This window comes from Phalaenopsis equestris, unplaced genomic scaffold (genome assembly GCF_001263595.1).
Source record: "Phalaenopsis equestris unplaced genomic scaffold, ASM126359v1 Scaffold000002, whole genome shotgun sequence".
Taxonomy (NCBI): Eukaryota; Viridiplantae; Streptophyta; class Magnoliopsida; order Asparagales; family Orchidaceae; genus Phalaenopsis; species Phalaenopsis equestris.
Genome location: NW_018164444.1, coordinates 40314949 through 40329766, shown reverse-complemented (window position 1 = coordinate 40329766; position 14818 = coordinate 40314949). Strand labels below are relative to the sequence as shown.

At 33.6% G+C, this 14818-nt stretch overlaps 1 protein-coding gene across 1 annotated transcript in view; it reads left to right on the top strand.

The window, feature by feature from the left end:
• LOC110020666 (tubulin-folding cofactor E-like) overlaps positions 1–14818 on the top strand; it is a 25835-nt gene that overhangs the window by 208 nt on the left and 10809 nt on the right. The window contains exons 2-3 of the mRNA XM_020718848.1: positions 1–295; positions 4507–4677. Coding sequence (XP_020574507.1) covers positions 1–295; positions 4507–4677 — 466 coding nt within the window. The remainder of the gene's footprint in view (positions 296–4506; positions 4678–14818) is intronic.

Sequence of the window (14818 nt, the reverse complement as noted above, 5' to 3'; positions counted from 1 at the left end):
AAGAGTGAGTTAGGGTTGAGTAACGGGCAGAGGGTTCACGTGGTGGGAAACCGGCGAAGGATCGGAACTGTGAGGTACATCGGGCCCGTGAAAGGCCACGCCGGCGAGTGGGTAGGCGTCGAATGGGACGACGGCGAAGGGAAGCACGATGGCCAAGTTGACGGAGTGAGGTATTTCACGGCGAACAACGAGCAGTCGGCGTCGTTTGTTCGCTTGAAAAACCTGAGCCGCGGGATCTCTCTTTTAGAAGCGCTTTATCATCGCTACCGGGGTGAATCCACCAAGGAAGAGGAAGGTAATTCTGTCGTTAACAGCGTCTGAAAATTTTTTATGTTAATTGTAAGAATTTTATGGCATTCATAAAATATTTTTCTTAAATTTGTTCCGATCATTCGATCAATATAATCGCATAAACTCTTCAATCCAAGAAATTGAACAAGATGGTTTTTACAATAACTTAACTAAAAATCAAATATACCTTGACTCATGATGGGCTTCTTTGAAATTTTTAAAATAAGGGTTTACGCCTTTTTGCCCAATTATTTCAATTGATGATCAATCTTTAAATGGATAGAAAATTGACACTTAGATAAGCAGAGAGAGGACCCTTAATTACTCAACCATTATTTAATCATAGTGTCCATAAACGTTTGATTAAGTTACTCTCATTTTGACCAATAAATTCACACCAACCATCAATGGATAGGTCATGGATTATTAATAAATATTATACGGGCCGTTAATAAAATAACATTTAAAATAATAATTATCATTAATAATAACATAACATTATATAAAATGACTAGCGTAAATAAGGTTTAAACGTTAGTACATTATGTTTGGTTTACCTGTTTTTTTTTTTTTTTTGAGAACATTGACTGAGACTTATGATCCATATATCTTGAAAGATGTGAAGCTTTTGTATGCTTTCATTAGTAGGGTTCATTGCCAGAGCAACAAAGACTGACTTACTCCTTGTAACCTAACAAATATTTTTTTTTTGTGAAGAACATTGTGACTTCCTTAAGGAGTGGATAAGTCTTTGAAGATGATAATCTCTCTCAGGCTGTCAATACCGTTGAAAACTAGAACTTTAAATTACCTCGCTATTACATACCATGCAACTCTTTCATACTCCAAAACAAAATTCAACTCTATACAAATATAATTAAATGCGATCCAAGTAAATGCTTTGGATGCATTGATGGGATGTGTAAAGTTATAGATCAAAGGGATATTTATTCTATCTCTGACCTTAGAGACGAGGGATAAACTTACAAATATGAACTACACATTCTCTTTTCATTGCTAATTAACATACATGAATGATAAGGAATATATCTATCAAAATTATTAAATCACCTTATTAGTTTGTATGATGCTACTTTGATTTAATCTTATATAACATGATTCAACTCTATCACGACGTCATTAATCCCAATCAAAGTAAATGATCTAATGACATAAAAAAACCACAAGTCAATATGACATACTTTTTCAACCTCAAAGGCCATAGTCGAACTTACATAAATGCATCTTGCACTCTAATTCTGGTAATATGCATGAAAAATAAAAGAATGCACATGTTAAAAATCGTGCATGACTAACATATTTGTGATGTAGGTAAGTGGATGAAAGTGGGAGGAATAATTTTGAATTATCCATTAATTTGGAGCCATCCAAATGCTCAACTCAGATATAGAGAAACCACTAAATTTATATGATTTCATTTACATGATATCAATGTTCAACAATTAATAATCCAAATAAAATCCATCATTTCCCATCTATAGAAATAGGGTCATAATTAGGGGTGTAAACGAACCGAACACGAACGGACAGAGCTTCTGTTCGTGTTCGGTTTGTTTAAAATTTAATTTGTTTGAAATAAATTCGTGTTTTAAATTGTTCGTGAAGTCACCGTTCGTCAACGAAGGAGCCGAACGCCAGCCAGCTTGACATCCATAATACTAAGATATATAAATAATATATTATCTTAATTATATAACTTATATTATATAAATATATAATATCTATATTAATATATTACTAATATAGTATATTAATATATTATTATTATAAATTTATTATATATTATAATTTATAAAATTTAATTTTTTTAAATATCATAAATTAAATATATATAATTATTTTAAATTAATTTATATTTCGAACAATAACGATTCAAACACGAACAAACGCATCACTGTTCGTGTTTGGTTCATTTAACTAACCGAACGAAAAAAATTTATTCACTTTCGTCTCGTCTACTTATCTAACAAATCGAATATGGACTCATTGACGAACCGAACACGAACTGTTCGGGAACAACAAGTTTTTTTGACAACCCTAGTCATAATGATGAGGCCAAATATTTTGAAAAAAAATATAATCCTCAGTAGACCAAATAATACACTAGGTAGTTTAAAATTCCTTATAAAAACAAGAGTTGACAACACTGAGCATCCACTTGACTTGCACAATTCTCTTTCTTAAAAAAATTGGAGTTGGCGAGATCGAAACCTTACTAAGCCAATTAGATCCTTCTTTTTTTTGAGGATTGGAGTTTACAGGAATGATGCCCTAATAATCTTGAAGCTATAAAATTCAATTAAAATTACAATAACGAATAATTGTGAACGTCAAATACTTCGATTTTGATGTTTGTTTTGATAGAAATTAAGACCTAAGGAGTCTACTCTTAAGATGAAATTTTATGTTAAAAGTGCAAACTCTTACTTTGAAAGTTATAAAGAGCATTCACATTATGTGATCCCTGGATCTGATTCTCAATAGTTGAATTAAGGTTAATAGCAACACAATCAATTTTCAATTGAAAGTAAAATTATACGCTAATCATAAGCCCAATCCTTTGCTTGAGCATAGGTAGAGTTGATAAGGTTTGAATGATAAATGCAATTATTTCAAATAATTTTGATGTTAACTGCGTTGAAAAAGATCTCAATTGAAAGTGATTCTATATTTAAAATGCCTTTAAATTCTAAAAATATAACTCTTAAAAAAAAATTATTGAATTTAAAAATATGCTAGTGAAATTTAATCAAGAAAGCTTAAAACAAAACTCATCTATCATCTACAACTGCTTGTTGAGGGTGACATGTTTAAGATTGACCTAAACTCACAAAGAGCCAATATTTTGTTATTGCATTGCTATATTCACGCTCCAAATAGTTTTTGCCAGTAAGGATTTGGTTCGAGTCATTTGTCTGGGTGGCTTGACCCTACAATTTCACAAATATAGTGCTTATGATCAGGGCTCTTTGACCTGGTGGTTTGGCTCAACAAGTCCACTATATTATGTTCATGGTTGTCGCTCATATTTTCAAATAATTTTTTGCCCCCTTTTAAGTTATAAATCATATGATATATTTGATATGATACAAAACCCTGTGCTAGCTAAGTTTGACTTGAATTTGCCCTCCAGGAAATTATCCACCTCAGGTTTATAAGGTTTCATTAGATGAATCTTTTTATGGTTGCTGAGAAAGATTTTAAGTTAGGTTAAGTTGATTACTCACTCTGACTTAGGAGATCAGGGGCTGTGATAATCCAGGACTACAAAATTATGAAATTTTGATCGAGTCTATGATCATTTGCTCCACAATTCGCTCCTAAGCTCTTGATGTTTAGTTTATTCAATTTGAAGTTAAATTGCTACTATTAAACATTGAATAATCGACGTCTTATTGACTGTCTTTAATAAAAAAATGCTCTCACTTTATCTACTGGGGTAATTAATCATAGAGACCTACACTTCTAAGAAGTCTCAAACCATAGATCTTAGAAATCATCACAAAATGAGAACTAAATCTTTTAGTAGTATTTTATCTATAAACTATTATGCCTTTTGAAAATTTGATCCAGAATTAACGAAACACTTTTATTCAAGAGAGGTTGGGGCACAAATTTTAAAAGCCCTCAACAATTTACACAATTATCATACATTTATTGTCACCTTTCAAAGGTTGGCATTTTCGAATCATCCTTATCATGCATATAATAAACAAGTGGATCAAAGGCATGCATTATCACACTCACTAGTAAACAAATTAGAAGATTAAGATAAATATTATAAAATTGAAATGATTGTTTAACTAAATAATTCCTGCTCTGCCTTAAACAGATTACTCCATTTCTGTGCCCTTTCCCACTATGAAAGCAGTCAAGCTTCATTAGCCATCAAAGTAAATGCTGAATTTTAGGCTTTTGTATTAGGTCTACATGCAGCTGATTAGTTAAACATATTACTTGGGATAATTATCTCGACACACCTTCATTATCAGTAATCTTAAAAATATACATGATTAATATATAACATGAATACCTGAATTTTGCGCAGGTTGTTCTTGGTGTTGAAAAATCATCATTATTAATACATTCCTACTTGGTTTTTGTTTGTTCCTTGCCGTTTTCATAGCCCTGCATTTAGACTTTGCTACAAACATACTTATAGCAAGTTTGATCTTCTGTTTTATTGCCATGCAGATGAAATGTATGTCTTTTCTTCAAGCAAAAGACGGGTGTCTATACAACTTGTGGGTAAAAGTAAAGTTGAAGAGAAGTTAAAGAATTTTGAAGATTTGAATGGTGCATCGATGCCTTATTTTGGGGTTGGCTCAGTCAATCCTTCTCAAGAAATTAGTAATGTTGTTTCAAGTAAGTTCTTGTTTAAAAATTAAATTACCTATTACGATGGTAATTTTATGTTTAGCTCTTACATATATTGTTGTAGTTTTGTGGTGATTATAAACTATAATACCTATGCTATGCCTGGATATGAATTTTTGGGTGCTGTTTCCAAAGGATTATGTTTGTTCATTTTCTCTTTAACCCCTTTAGAAACTTGTATTTTGCACTACTAATGATTTTTCACATGTTGATAATACATTTTTTTTTGTAGTAGTGTTCGACATTTGCATTATACGGTTTTTGCGGTGGCAAAGATTATCAATTAGATTTGTATAAGATGGTTTATGATTTATGATTTTTGATAGATTTCAAAACCTTACTACAAAATGTGGGAGCTGAAAATTTACGTCAGGATCTTCTGAGAGAGTTTGTGATTCTAGATCAAATTTTTGGAAGGAAAATTATAAATTTGATAAGACACTACTCAATTATTTTTTTTTTCATTTTATAAGAATTTTAAGATATGTTTCTAGGTTTCTAATAGTCAAAGGTCCTTTAGCTAATTATCCTTCTCATCAACAAGAGAAAACTTTTAATTAAGACTAGTCATTTGACTGTATGGACCCTACCAAAGCTGGCTTTTTCATCTGTAATTAGAGGACTCATCTCTTTGTTTATTTCTCACACCCACTTGAGTTTTGTATTCCTTGGGAGTATTTATGCATGGCAAGGAGGTAATCAAATTGTAAATGAACTAATGATTTTATGCATGTTATGTTTAGGAATAATCCTCATATATTGTTGAAGTTATTTGAAATTCTTTTCGTAAAGTTCTTAAAATCACCTATGAAAGTGACACAATAATTTACTTAATGAAGCATAAAATTTTATATTTTGGTGCATCATGACATAAAAGCATGCCTACTATTTTAGCTTTTCATTACGTGCCTTATTCTAACTATTTAGAATCAATTGTATGAATCCTTATTTTTTGTTTGTTTCATTGAGCTGTCATATGATTTATTAAATTTATTCATTGGAAGTCAAATTTGGACCAATTTTAATCATATTACTTCATGTCCACCCCATGTCCTTTCTCATTTCATTGGCACTAAGTTTTTGTCATCTAGTTTGTTGTGCATGTCAAGATCTCTTAAGTCTATTTTTAATTATCCTAACTATAATAAATGTCATTCAACATGTTTCTTCAATATAATCATTTTCTTATATATGCTTCCTAGTTTTTACATATATTTATTTTAACATTCTCTTTTTTTCCATGCTCATTATAGATTTTTATCTTATGATACTTATTGAACATTTGTCCATTTTAACTACTCCTTTAGTCATATGAGTTATATCTTTATTCCTATTTTTCTTCAAAGACACTTAAAGCTTTCATATCTACTTATTATTTTATCTTTGAATAACAATGATTGCATATTATATATTTAGTTTTTGATCTACTAATTCTTACTATCAATCTTCTACATATTTTATCAATTATTCTAATTTGCACTTATTCAAGTGGATTTCTTATCAATTAGAACTACATCATCTACAAAATGTATTCACCAAGATACTTTACTTGAAATGTCATTTGTAAGCGCCTTCATATAATGCTAATCTTTAGTGTTAACTTGTAATGTAGTTGAGATCTTTGTATCCATTTTACAACTTCGTTATCATATTTTTATTAACTTTAACGTACTTTCTTAACTTAAAGCGCACAAAATTAATTTTTGTGGTACTTTTTTTTTGAACGTGCGCATTTGCATTACTATAACAAAAAGATTTTAAAAAAAAAAAAAAAAAAAAAAAAAAAAAAAGCCCATAGGCATTATCAAAATGGGCTCAGTCCTCGGAAAGAATTCCGAGAAGCTTCGAGGAATCAGAAACTGACGAAAAATAAAAACTACGAGAAAAGGCCACAAAAATGGGTTGCTCGGTTAAGCTCCCAAGGAACATAATGAAAAATAACTTGTCCAAAGAAATCAAGAAAACAAAACTGAGGCAGTGATTGGGTTGTCACGCCACATCTTCCGTACCAAAGTTTTCCTCGTGTAGTTGATAATATTAATAATGTCACCCTCCACCACAAGGCCCCTGGCTTCCAACATCTATGGCTGTATAATTTGTCGAATAGAGTGGATGGCTTGTAGCTCAATAAATCCATTATCCCAATGTTGAAGTTGATTACCCGCAACACAAAGAAATGACCCTCCTTCATTGCCAATGACCACACCGGTTCCAACAATGTGATTGGGGAGAAGAGCCCATCCACATTAACGGGGGGGGGGGGGGGGATCACCAAAAGAGGCAAACATTCAGTTTGCATGACTGGTTAGTGTCTCAATACTTCGGGATAGGGAAGGAATGTGTTCTGGTAAACGCTTCGAGCACAATCACCACTAGCACAGTAGGAGCCCCATGGGAACCCCATGCTTCTTAGCATTCTGAGAACTCCAACATTGATGCATGACATGGCAGTAAATCCAGACTTAGCTTGGGATCTATTGATAATAGCAAGCCTCCGAATAGCATCCTCAAACTAGTTAAATTGAGGAACCATGAATCCCCACTATTGGAGTTTCTGCATGACTTCCCGAAACACTCTGCAACCTACAATTTTTTGTGGTATACTTTTTCAAAGTCAATGAAAATCATATGAAGATCCTTTCTATGCTTATTATAATTTCTTAGGTGAATTTGCTTGACAGTTGACAATCTACGTGTAACGAATGATTATCAAGATCAAAGTAGCACACACGAGGTTGGAATAGGGGTGCGTTATAGATTGGTTGCTTGGAAAGTTTTTTGGGTTTCTAGTTGGTAATTTCATTCTGTGTCCTATGTTGTTCTTCTTGTGCCCGCCTGACTCTATTTGTAGTCATCGATTCTATGAATGTCTTCGATGCTGCTCCCTTCTCATGACATTAGTGATCATATACTCTTAGACTATTTGGGATTTAGGGTACGCTTTTCTTTTCTCTCGTTTGTGGTAGACTTAAAGGTAAATTTTATGACATGGTGGTGAGACCTGTAATGCTCTATGACACAAAATATTGGCTTTAAAAGAGAAGCATAAAACTAAGTTAAGTGTTGCTGAGATGCAAATGCTTAGGTGGATGTGTAGCTTGACACGTAGAGATAGAATGTGAAATGAATGTATCCATGAAAGGGTTGATGTAGCTTCATTGACTGACAAGATTAGAGAGAGTCTTCTTAGATTGTTTGGTCACATTAAACATCGACCATCTGATAATCCAGTTAGAATAGTAGTTGTTTTAGATTCGACTTATGTTATGAATGGTAGAGACAAACTTAAAAAGAATCGGACATATTGCATAAAAAATGATATTAATTTTTTTATAATTAAATGAAAATATGACTCTCCATAGGACATAATGGAGAAAAATGATTTATGTAGCCGACCCGACTTAGTGGGATAAAGGCTTGTTGTTGGTGTTGGTGTTGGTGGCGGCATACTTTTGTTTCTCATGTTTGTTGTAATTCTCGGTTTCTTATATTGTCCTCCATTAGTTGTTCTTACGCATTATCTTTTTCATCAGGCCGCTTCACATCCCATCTTATCTGGCAATGACTTCTTCCAGGGCCTTAGTTGACCTTCCTATGAGGTCATCTCCTTCCTCCCATGTGGCCATTGATGTTTCTGAGGCTTCTTTTCTTTTTATCTTCTATGGTGGGGGTGCTTCCATCTCAACCTCCTTACTATTTGCGATTGTGTTTTGTAGTTGGAATATAGAAGAAGTTTTCCCCTCTCCACTTACCAATCCTACTTTTCATTCACTATAATTCAACAGCCCACCAACAATGCCAATTTTCACTTTTTCAAAACTAGCTTATTCTAATCTTTCTTATGATGAAATATTTATGCTTGTTAGGCCTCTTTCCTTTCACTTATTGAAAAATTTTCTATTAGTCAGCTTGATAGAGGTAATTCTTGAGTCCCATTCTTAATGAAGGCACCCAAAATTTTAATTGCCGGTTTTTCCACTTGATGCTCATGATGATCATCACACTTATTTGGTGGAAGATTCTATCTAATCTGTTCTTGTCTAATCCTAAAACCCATAACCAAGATTTGATCCTCATTAAAAGATAGTAACTAACGTTTTTGCTTCTATCAGCCCTTTGATGTTAATCTTTTTATTAATTTTCATTGACAATATCTCACAAGTTCTTGAAATGCCTCAACTTTATCCCATTAATGCACAAAATGACAATCATTGTTAGATTTGGATTCATATTAGAACACATTGTGTTGAATCTTTGATAGATAAAGTATTTCATATTTTTTATAGTAAAAATGCTAGGAGCCAAATGAAACTTTATTGTCACTCACTTTTGTTCATTAGACATCCGACTAGATGATGCAAATGAATACTTTGTATCTTATTTTCTGTTTTTTTTTCTGATGCCTTTATTGTACTCATTTCTTTAATCTATAATTTATATATGGCGCCATTTTCCTCCTCGTTCGGCTCTGTTAGGGTTTCGTCTCATAGCGAACCCTAGTAACTGTTACGACGAGCTATCACATCGGATTCTCTTCTCTATTCACTGCGTCTTTTCCGTTATCACTTCTTTGTTGTCGCCGTTTTGGAAAGTCGCCACAGTCTTTCCTCCTCGTCGACGCCGTCTGCAAGGTCCGCCGCTTTCCTTTCCTTTGTCTTCGTTGCCTCTCGTCTTCTTCCACGCCGCATTTTTTCTTTCGAAATCTCGGGGCTCGAGCAGAAACAACCCTCTGTTCGAGCGGGTCGTTGCCTCTTGTCCGCAATCCTTAGGCTCGAGCTGAAATTGCAGGGGCTTCACAGAGAGGTTTCTGCTCCTACTCCCTGTTCTGGATTCAGATTTTGCTCTCTGCTTTGCTTTCTTCACCGTTCTTAACGCCACACCTCCATCTATTAGGGTTGACTTCAGACATATCGTATGCTGCTGCCCTTGTGGGTGTTAATGCCTCAGGTACACCTAAATCGTGCTCTTTTCCTCCTTCGTTTGAGTTGGCGGAGGACATCAAGAAACCTGATAGGAAAAATGAGAATCTGCCATCTTTTTACAGAAGCTGAATTTATTTAACTTGCTTCCTCCTATCGACTGAATTTGATCGGGAAATTTCTATATGACCATCCTAAAATGGAGCTGATTCGTAAAGAATTTGAGCTTATACACCTTGTTGGGAAGTGAAAAATTGGACTGTTAGATGGAAGATACATTCTTATACAACTTAATAATGAAGAAGATTACACGCGTTTATTTGCTAGAAGGATAATCTGGATTGATAACAGAACAATGAAGATTCTGAAATGGTTTGTGGATTTTGACCCACAAACGTAATCACTAATCATTCCGGTTTGGATCTGCCTCCCTGGTCTGAAGCTCCATTATTTTACTAAAAAAATATTGTATTCTATTGCCTCAGCTTATGGTAAGCCACTCAAGACGGACATTCCTACTGTTAATCTTTCTTGTCCATCTGAAGCCATAGTACTTGTTGAAAGAGACATCACTTCATCTGCTTTTGAGAAAATTTGGTTGGACACACAACATGAATATTGACAAAAATTAGTGATTGAGCCTTTTTGTTCGTATTGTTCAAACTGTCGTATGTTCGACCACTCCAGTTCTTAATACCACAATCTACACCCCCACCTCAAACAAAAAAAAAAACAATACTCCTTCAAAGGCAGTGAATTCATCTTCTGCTGATCAATTTCAAGTTATTGACACTATTGATCATCAAAAAGATACCCCTGAAGACGTCACTATTCTCGCAGACAATATGACAACCATTCAGTCTCCGCATAATATTGTAGCTCCCCTGTCTTTGGAATATCCTATCGCGGGGGAGAGGGAGATTCTTCAGACCCCACATGCCCTAGAACTTATCATCGATATTACATGTGGCAATACTTCTATTACTTCACTACGGTCTCATCAGGTTGAACAAGCTGTTAGTGTTATTCAGACTCATGGGGATCATGATGTGCAACAACCTACACCTGTTCGACTAACTTTGGAACAATCTATTGATCAGATGAGTTAATCATCAGATGAGAAATGACAGACTTACACATCCAGGAGGAAGAAGAAGAATGAAGACCTACATGAGCTCAGGAATCTGATGGATGATATTTTGGTTACTACAGGTAATGAACTCACCTTACTAATTAGTTAGCCGACTCACTTCCGAGAACTAGAGACAGATAGAGGACTAAAGTGGGACGTCCATAGTTGCGCACTTTGGTGGCTTTTTGGTTTTTTTCCCTTTATGTATCTTTGCTTTATTTGAGATTTGTGTTTGTATTTTATGAGTTGGGTTTTTTTTTTAAATCATCTCATACAACTTATATATATATATATATATATATATATGTCTATATAATTTATTCTTGTTAGAAGTTGTGATTAGATTTATTTCCTAATATAACTTTATTTCCTTTTCTTTTTTAGATTTTTTTCTTGTATTGAATTTATTTTCTTTTCTATTTTAGACTTTTCTATTTTATGTTGTTTTCTTTTATCTCCAAATATTTAGTATGAATTGATTAATTGAAAATATTAGGTGTTATATCTTTCATTTCTTGTTTTTTATTTTTTTTATCTATACTATTCGAGGATTCATGTAAAGGTTTTTTATACCTTCTTTTACATTAATAAAAATATTTTATATTATTCTGAACTTTAACATTGTATCAGAGCCTAATTCTTTACCCTAGCCACCAGTCCTCCCTCCAGAGTCGTTGGACTCCTTTCTTGCCATTCTCCCTGTGGGAAGGGAGGGACGCTTTCTCTCCTCAATCTTGTCCTTATTGATCATTGCTCCCGCACCTTTAATTTCTCTCCAATCGCTCCTCGTTATTCTTGACAGCCACTACTTTTGCTAGAAAGATGTAATAAAAAACAACTATAGTCAACTATAAGCCAGCTTTTCCTGCTGGTATTCTACTTCCCTACAAACTAGCCTGCAACATTACTTGTAGAAGTCTTCTGCCTACTTACAAACACTGCAGGAACTACAGTCAATGACAATCGCGGTACGAGATGAAGACTTTAAGTTCTACTTCACGAGATTTTTCTTGCCCATTGCTTGATGTTTTTAAATCCAAGTTGAACATGATTTTCAACCATATTTCAATTTGAGGGGGAGTGTTAGAAATTATATTAGAAAATAATTTATTCATGTTAGAAGTTATGATGATTATATTTGTTTCCTAATATAATTTTATTTCCTTTTTAATTTTAGATTTATTTTCTTGGATTGTATTTATTTCCTTTCCTATTTTATGTTGTTTCCTTTATCTCCAAATTATTATTATGAATTGATTAATTAGAGATATTAAGTATTATATCTTTCATTTCCTGTTATTTCTTTTTTATTGTTTTCTTTTTCTAGGATTCATGTATGTGTCTTTGCAATGTATGATAATAAATTGGATTACCAACCACGCCTTATGTTTGTCTAGGTATTATTGTAAAATACATATCTTTTTATTATGTCTTGAAATTATTTTATTATGGGTGTTAAAAGTGAAATGCAAAATTTTCTTTGAAGTTTTTGAAAAAATTTAAGTTTCAAAATAGTCCCATGATCATTTGCGTGACTAATTTAGTCACAAAGTATCATATTTTTCTAATTTAATTCATTGACTAAACAAAATTGGTCTGAAATAGTCCCTCATGCAAAAATTTTAATGCAAAATTTTTCTCAATTTTGTTCATAAACTTTTCAAAATTGATTCCTATCTAGTTTCCGAGGAGTCATTTTGGATCAGTTTAATACAGTTAAGGCGTTAAATTGATGAAATGTGGTACTTTGGGAAGGTGCAAGTGCTCGCCTCCGAATGATAGGTGACATCAATATTGTTTGCCTGTGTCATATTTGGAAGTTCAGATTTCTTTCTCCCTCTTTTCCTACTATATTTTTGTATTTGCCATTTAGATTCTAAAGTAGAGGCAGCCAAAGAGGATGGATCCGACTGTGATGGAGTAACCACAGAAGTAGAAGGATGAGTGATTGCTTGTGGGGGATCAAGTGCCTCAATTTGATTAAGTAAAACTGTAGGTATCTGAGTGGGATGTGGCTCGGGTTCCGGTTCAGGTGTATAAATAGGTTCAACATTTTCGTCAGCTCTAACAGGACTCACACAAATTGCATCAACTGCTGCTTCCACAAGATGAGCCACACTAGTTGCCTCCAAACGGGGAGCAACCAGATCAACAGGACCCACGCAGACATCAGCAGACTGAACAACCGGTTCAGAGATGTTAGTTCGAAGAGCAGATTTCTGCTCAGCAGAGGCCACACGACCAGCAGAGAATTTCCTCAATTCGGGGTGCAAATGGAAACAATGATCAGAATCATGACCAAACATGCTACAATGCAAACAGTAGTAAGGATGCTTTTTAAAGCAAAACCTGCTGCCAATAACCAGTATGACTAGAGCCAATCTAAACCTCCTCCGGAGGAGGTTGTCGGCCGATTTTTTTTTAACTTTAAAACTTCGTGATTTGAAAAAGTGAATGATTTTGTGATTTTAAAAATAATTTAAATATAAATATTAATCTTTTTGATTTTTTAAATGTAACATTTTAATTTTAAAATAGGTGAGTCCAAATGGGTCTCACATTTTAAATAGTTTAGATGATTGAATATAATACTACAGGTAATACTCTTATCCCGACGAATAAATATATCACTTGTAATAGGGATTCAATCACCTAGACTAAAGAATTTGTGACATCCATATTGGTCTGCGAAATATTTTATAAAAAGGCCAACAAGTTCCCCTACATAATATAAAAAATTAGATAGAGTTTATTTTATCTGGATTCCAGGTTTTCTATAGAGACAACCCCTATAGTTAATTACATCTTAAATGATCGAAATCACTTAAGAAAACTCTCGATTAAGATCAGGTGGTTTTGCCTTCAAGATTTCAAAGTTTAAGTTTTCACGATTGAACATGGAAAAACCAAATGGGAATGACTCAAAATAGGAACAATTATTTAAGGAATCCAAAGGAAAGAAAGAATAGAGGATATCACAGATCCAGGAGAAACCCCGGAGATGTCCCAACTATCTTATTGTTCGAATTTATGTCTTTGAAATGATGTTTATTTGATGTTTCAATCCTGCAAATTATTTAAGATTTAGGACTTATGTTTGCACAACGTCGGACTGTGCAAATAGCCTAAAAGACAGGAGGATTTACACCGTACCGTACGGTAACCTTGGAATCCTAAAACGTTAGGACTTGTAGTTGTACAACAGAATTGTACAAAAAGCTTAAAGAGTGATCTTATGGGTTGTTATTTAAACTAAGGAAAGTGTATAGTGTTGTGAAAATGTTTATGTAATGTGAAGATGTTTTGCTGCTGCAGATCCACCTGGAAGTTGTTCCTCGTCGCGCTGCCCATGCTATTCGCTCCAAACTTCTCGTAGTAGCACCTCCTGGTTTAGTTTTAGTTTTGAACATGCTCTTAACCACTAGGTTATTCTAAACTAAGGCATAACATACCAAAATAACTAAGCATGCAGTATGAAAGAAAAGTAACTATGCACTGTATAGTAAAGAGAAAAAACTAACATGCTGAAAGAAGAGCATAACATGCTAGGGAGGCAGTATAACAGACTATGTAAACAATATAACATGCTTTAAAATAAAATGCTGTAATGTAAATTAAGCCTGTACACCTGAGAAGTTTGTTGCTCCTTTAAATTTAGCTATTATGTGCTTTGTAAAAGAGAGAAGTATGACATGAAAAAGGCTTAGCAGAAACAGATAAATTGTAGAGAAAAGATAAACAAATAAAAAAATAAAATGAAATATCATACATATAAAAGACTAAGAATAGGAAATTTATATGTGATATTGGAATGTCCCCAATTGCCAGGAGGATTTGAATGTAAGACAAACTCAAATCCCGGAGCATTGGATTTCAGTTTTGGTCAAGTTAAGGTAAGAATTTCATTATTTGATTTAATTAAATCAGTCATGAGTCACAATCTAGTGCACCCTCGCGCCTAGTGTCCTACTTATCTTCTAAACTGAGGTTAGATGTTTGGATTTCTTAGGGTCATTTGAAAAGTAGGAGATAAACTATCTCTTAAGTTGTGCTTCTCTTAAGTTGTGCTTCTAAAATC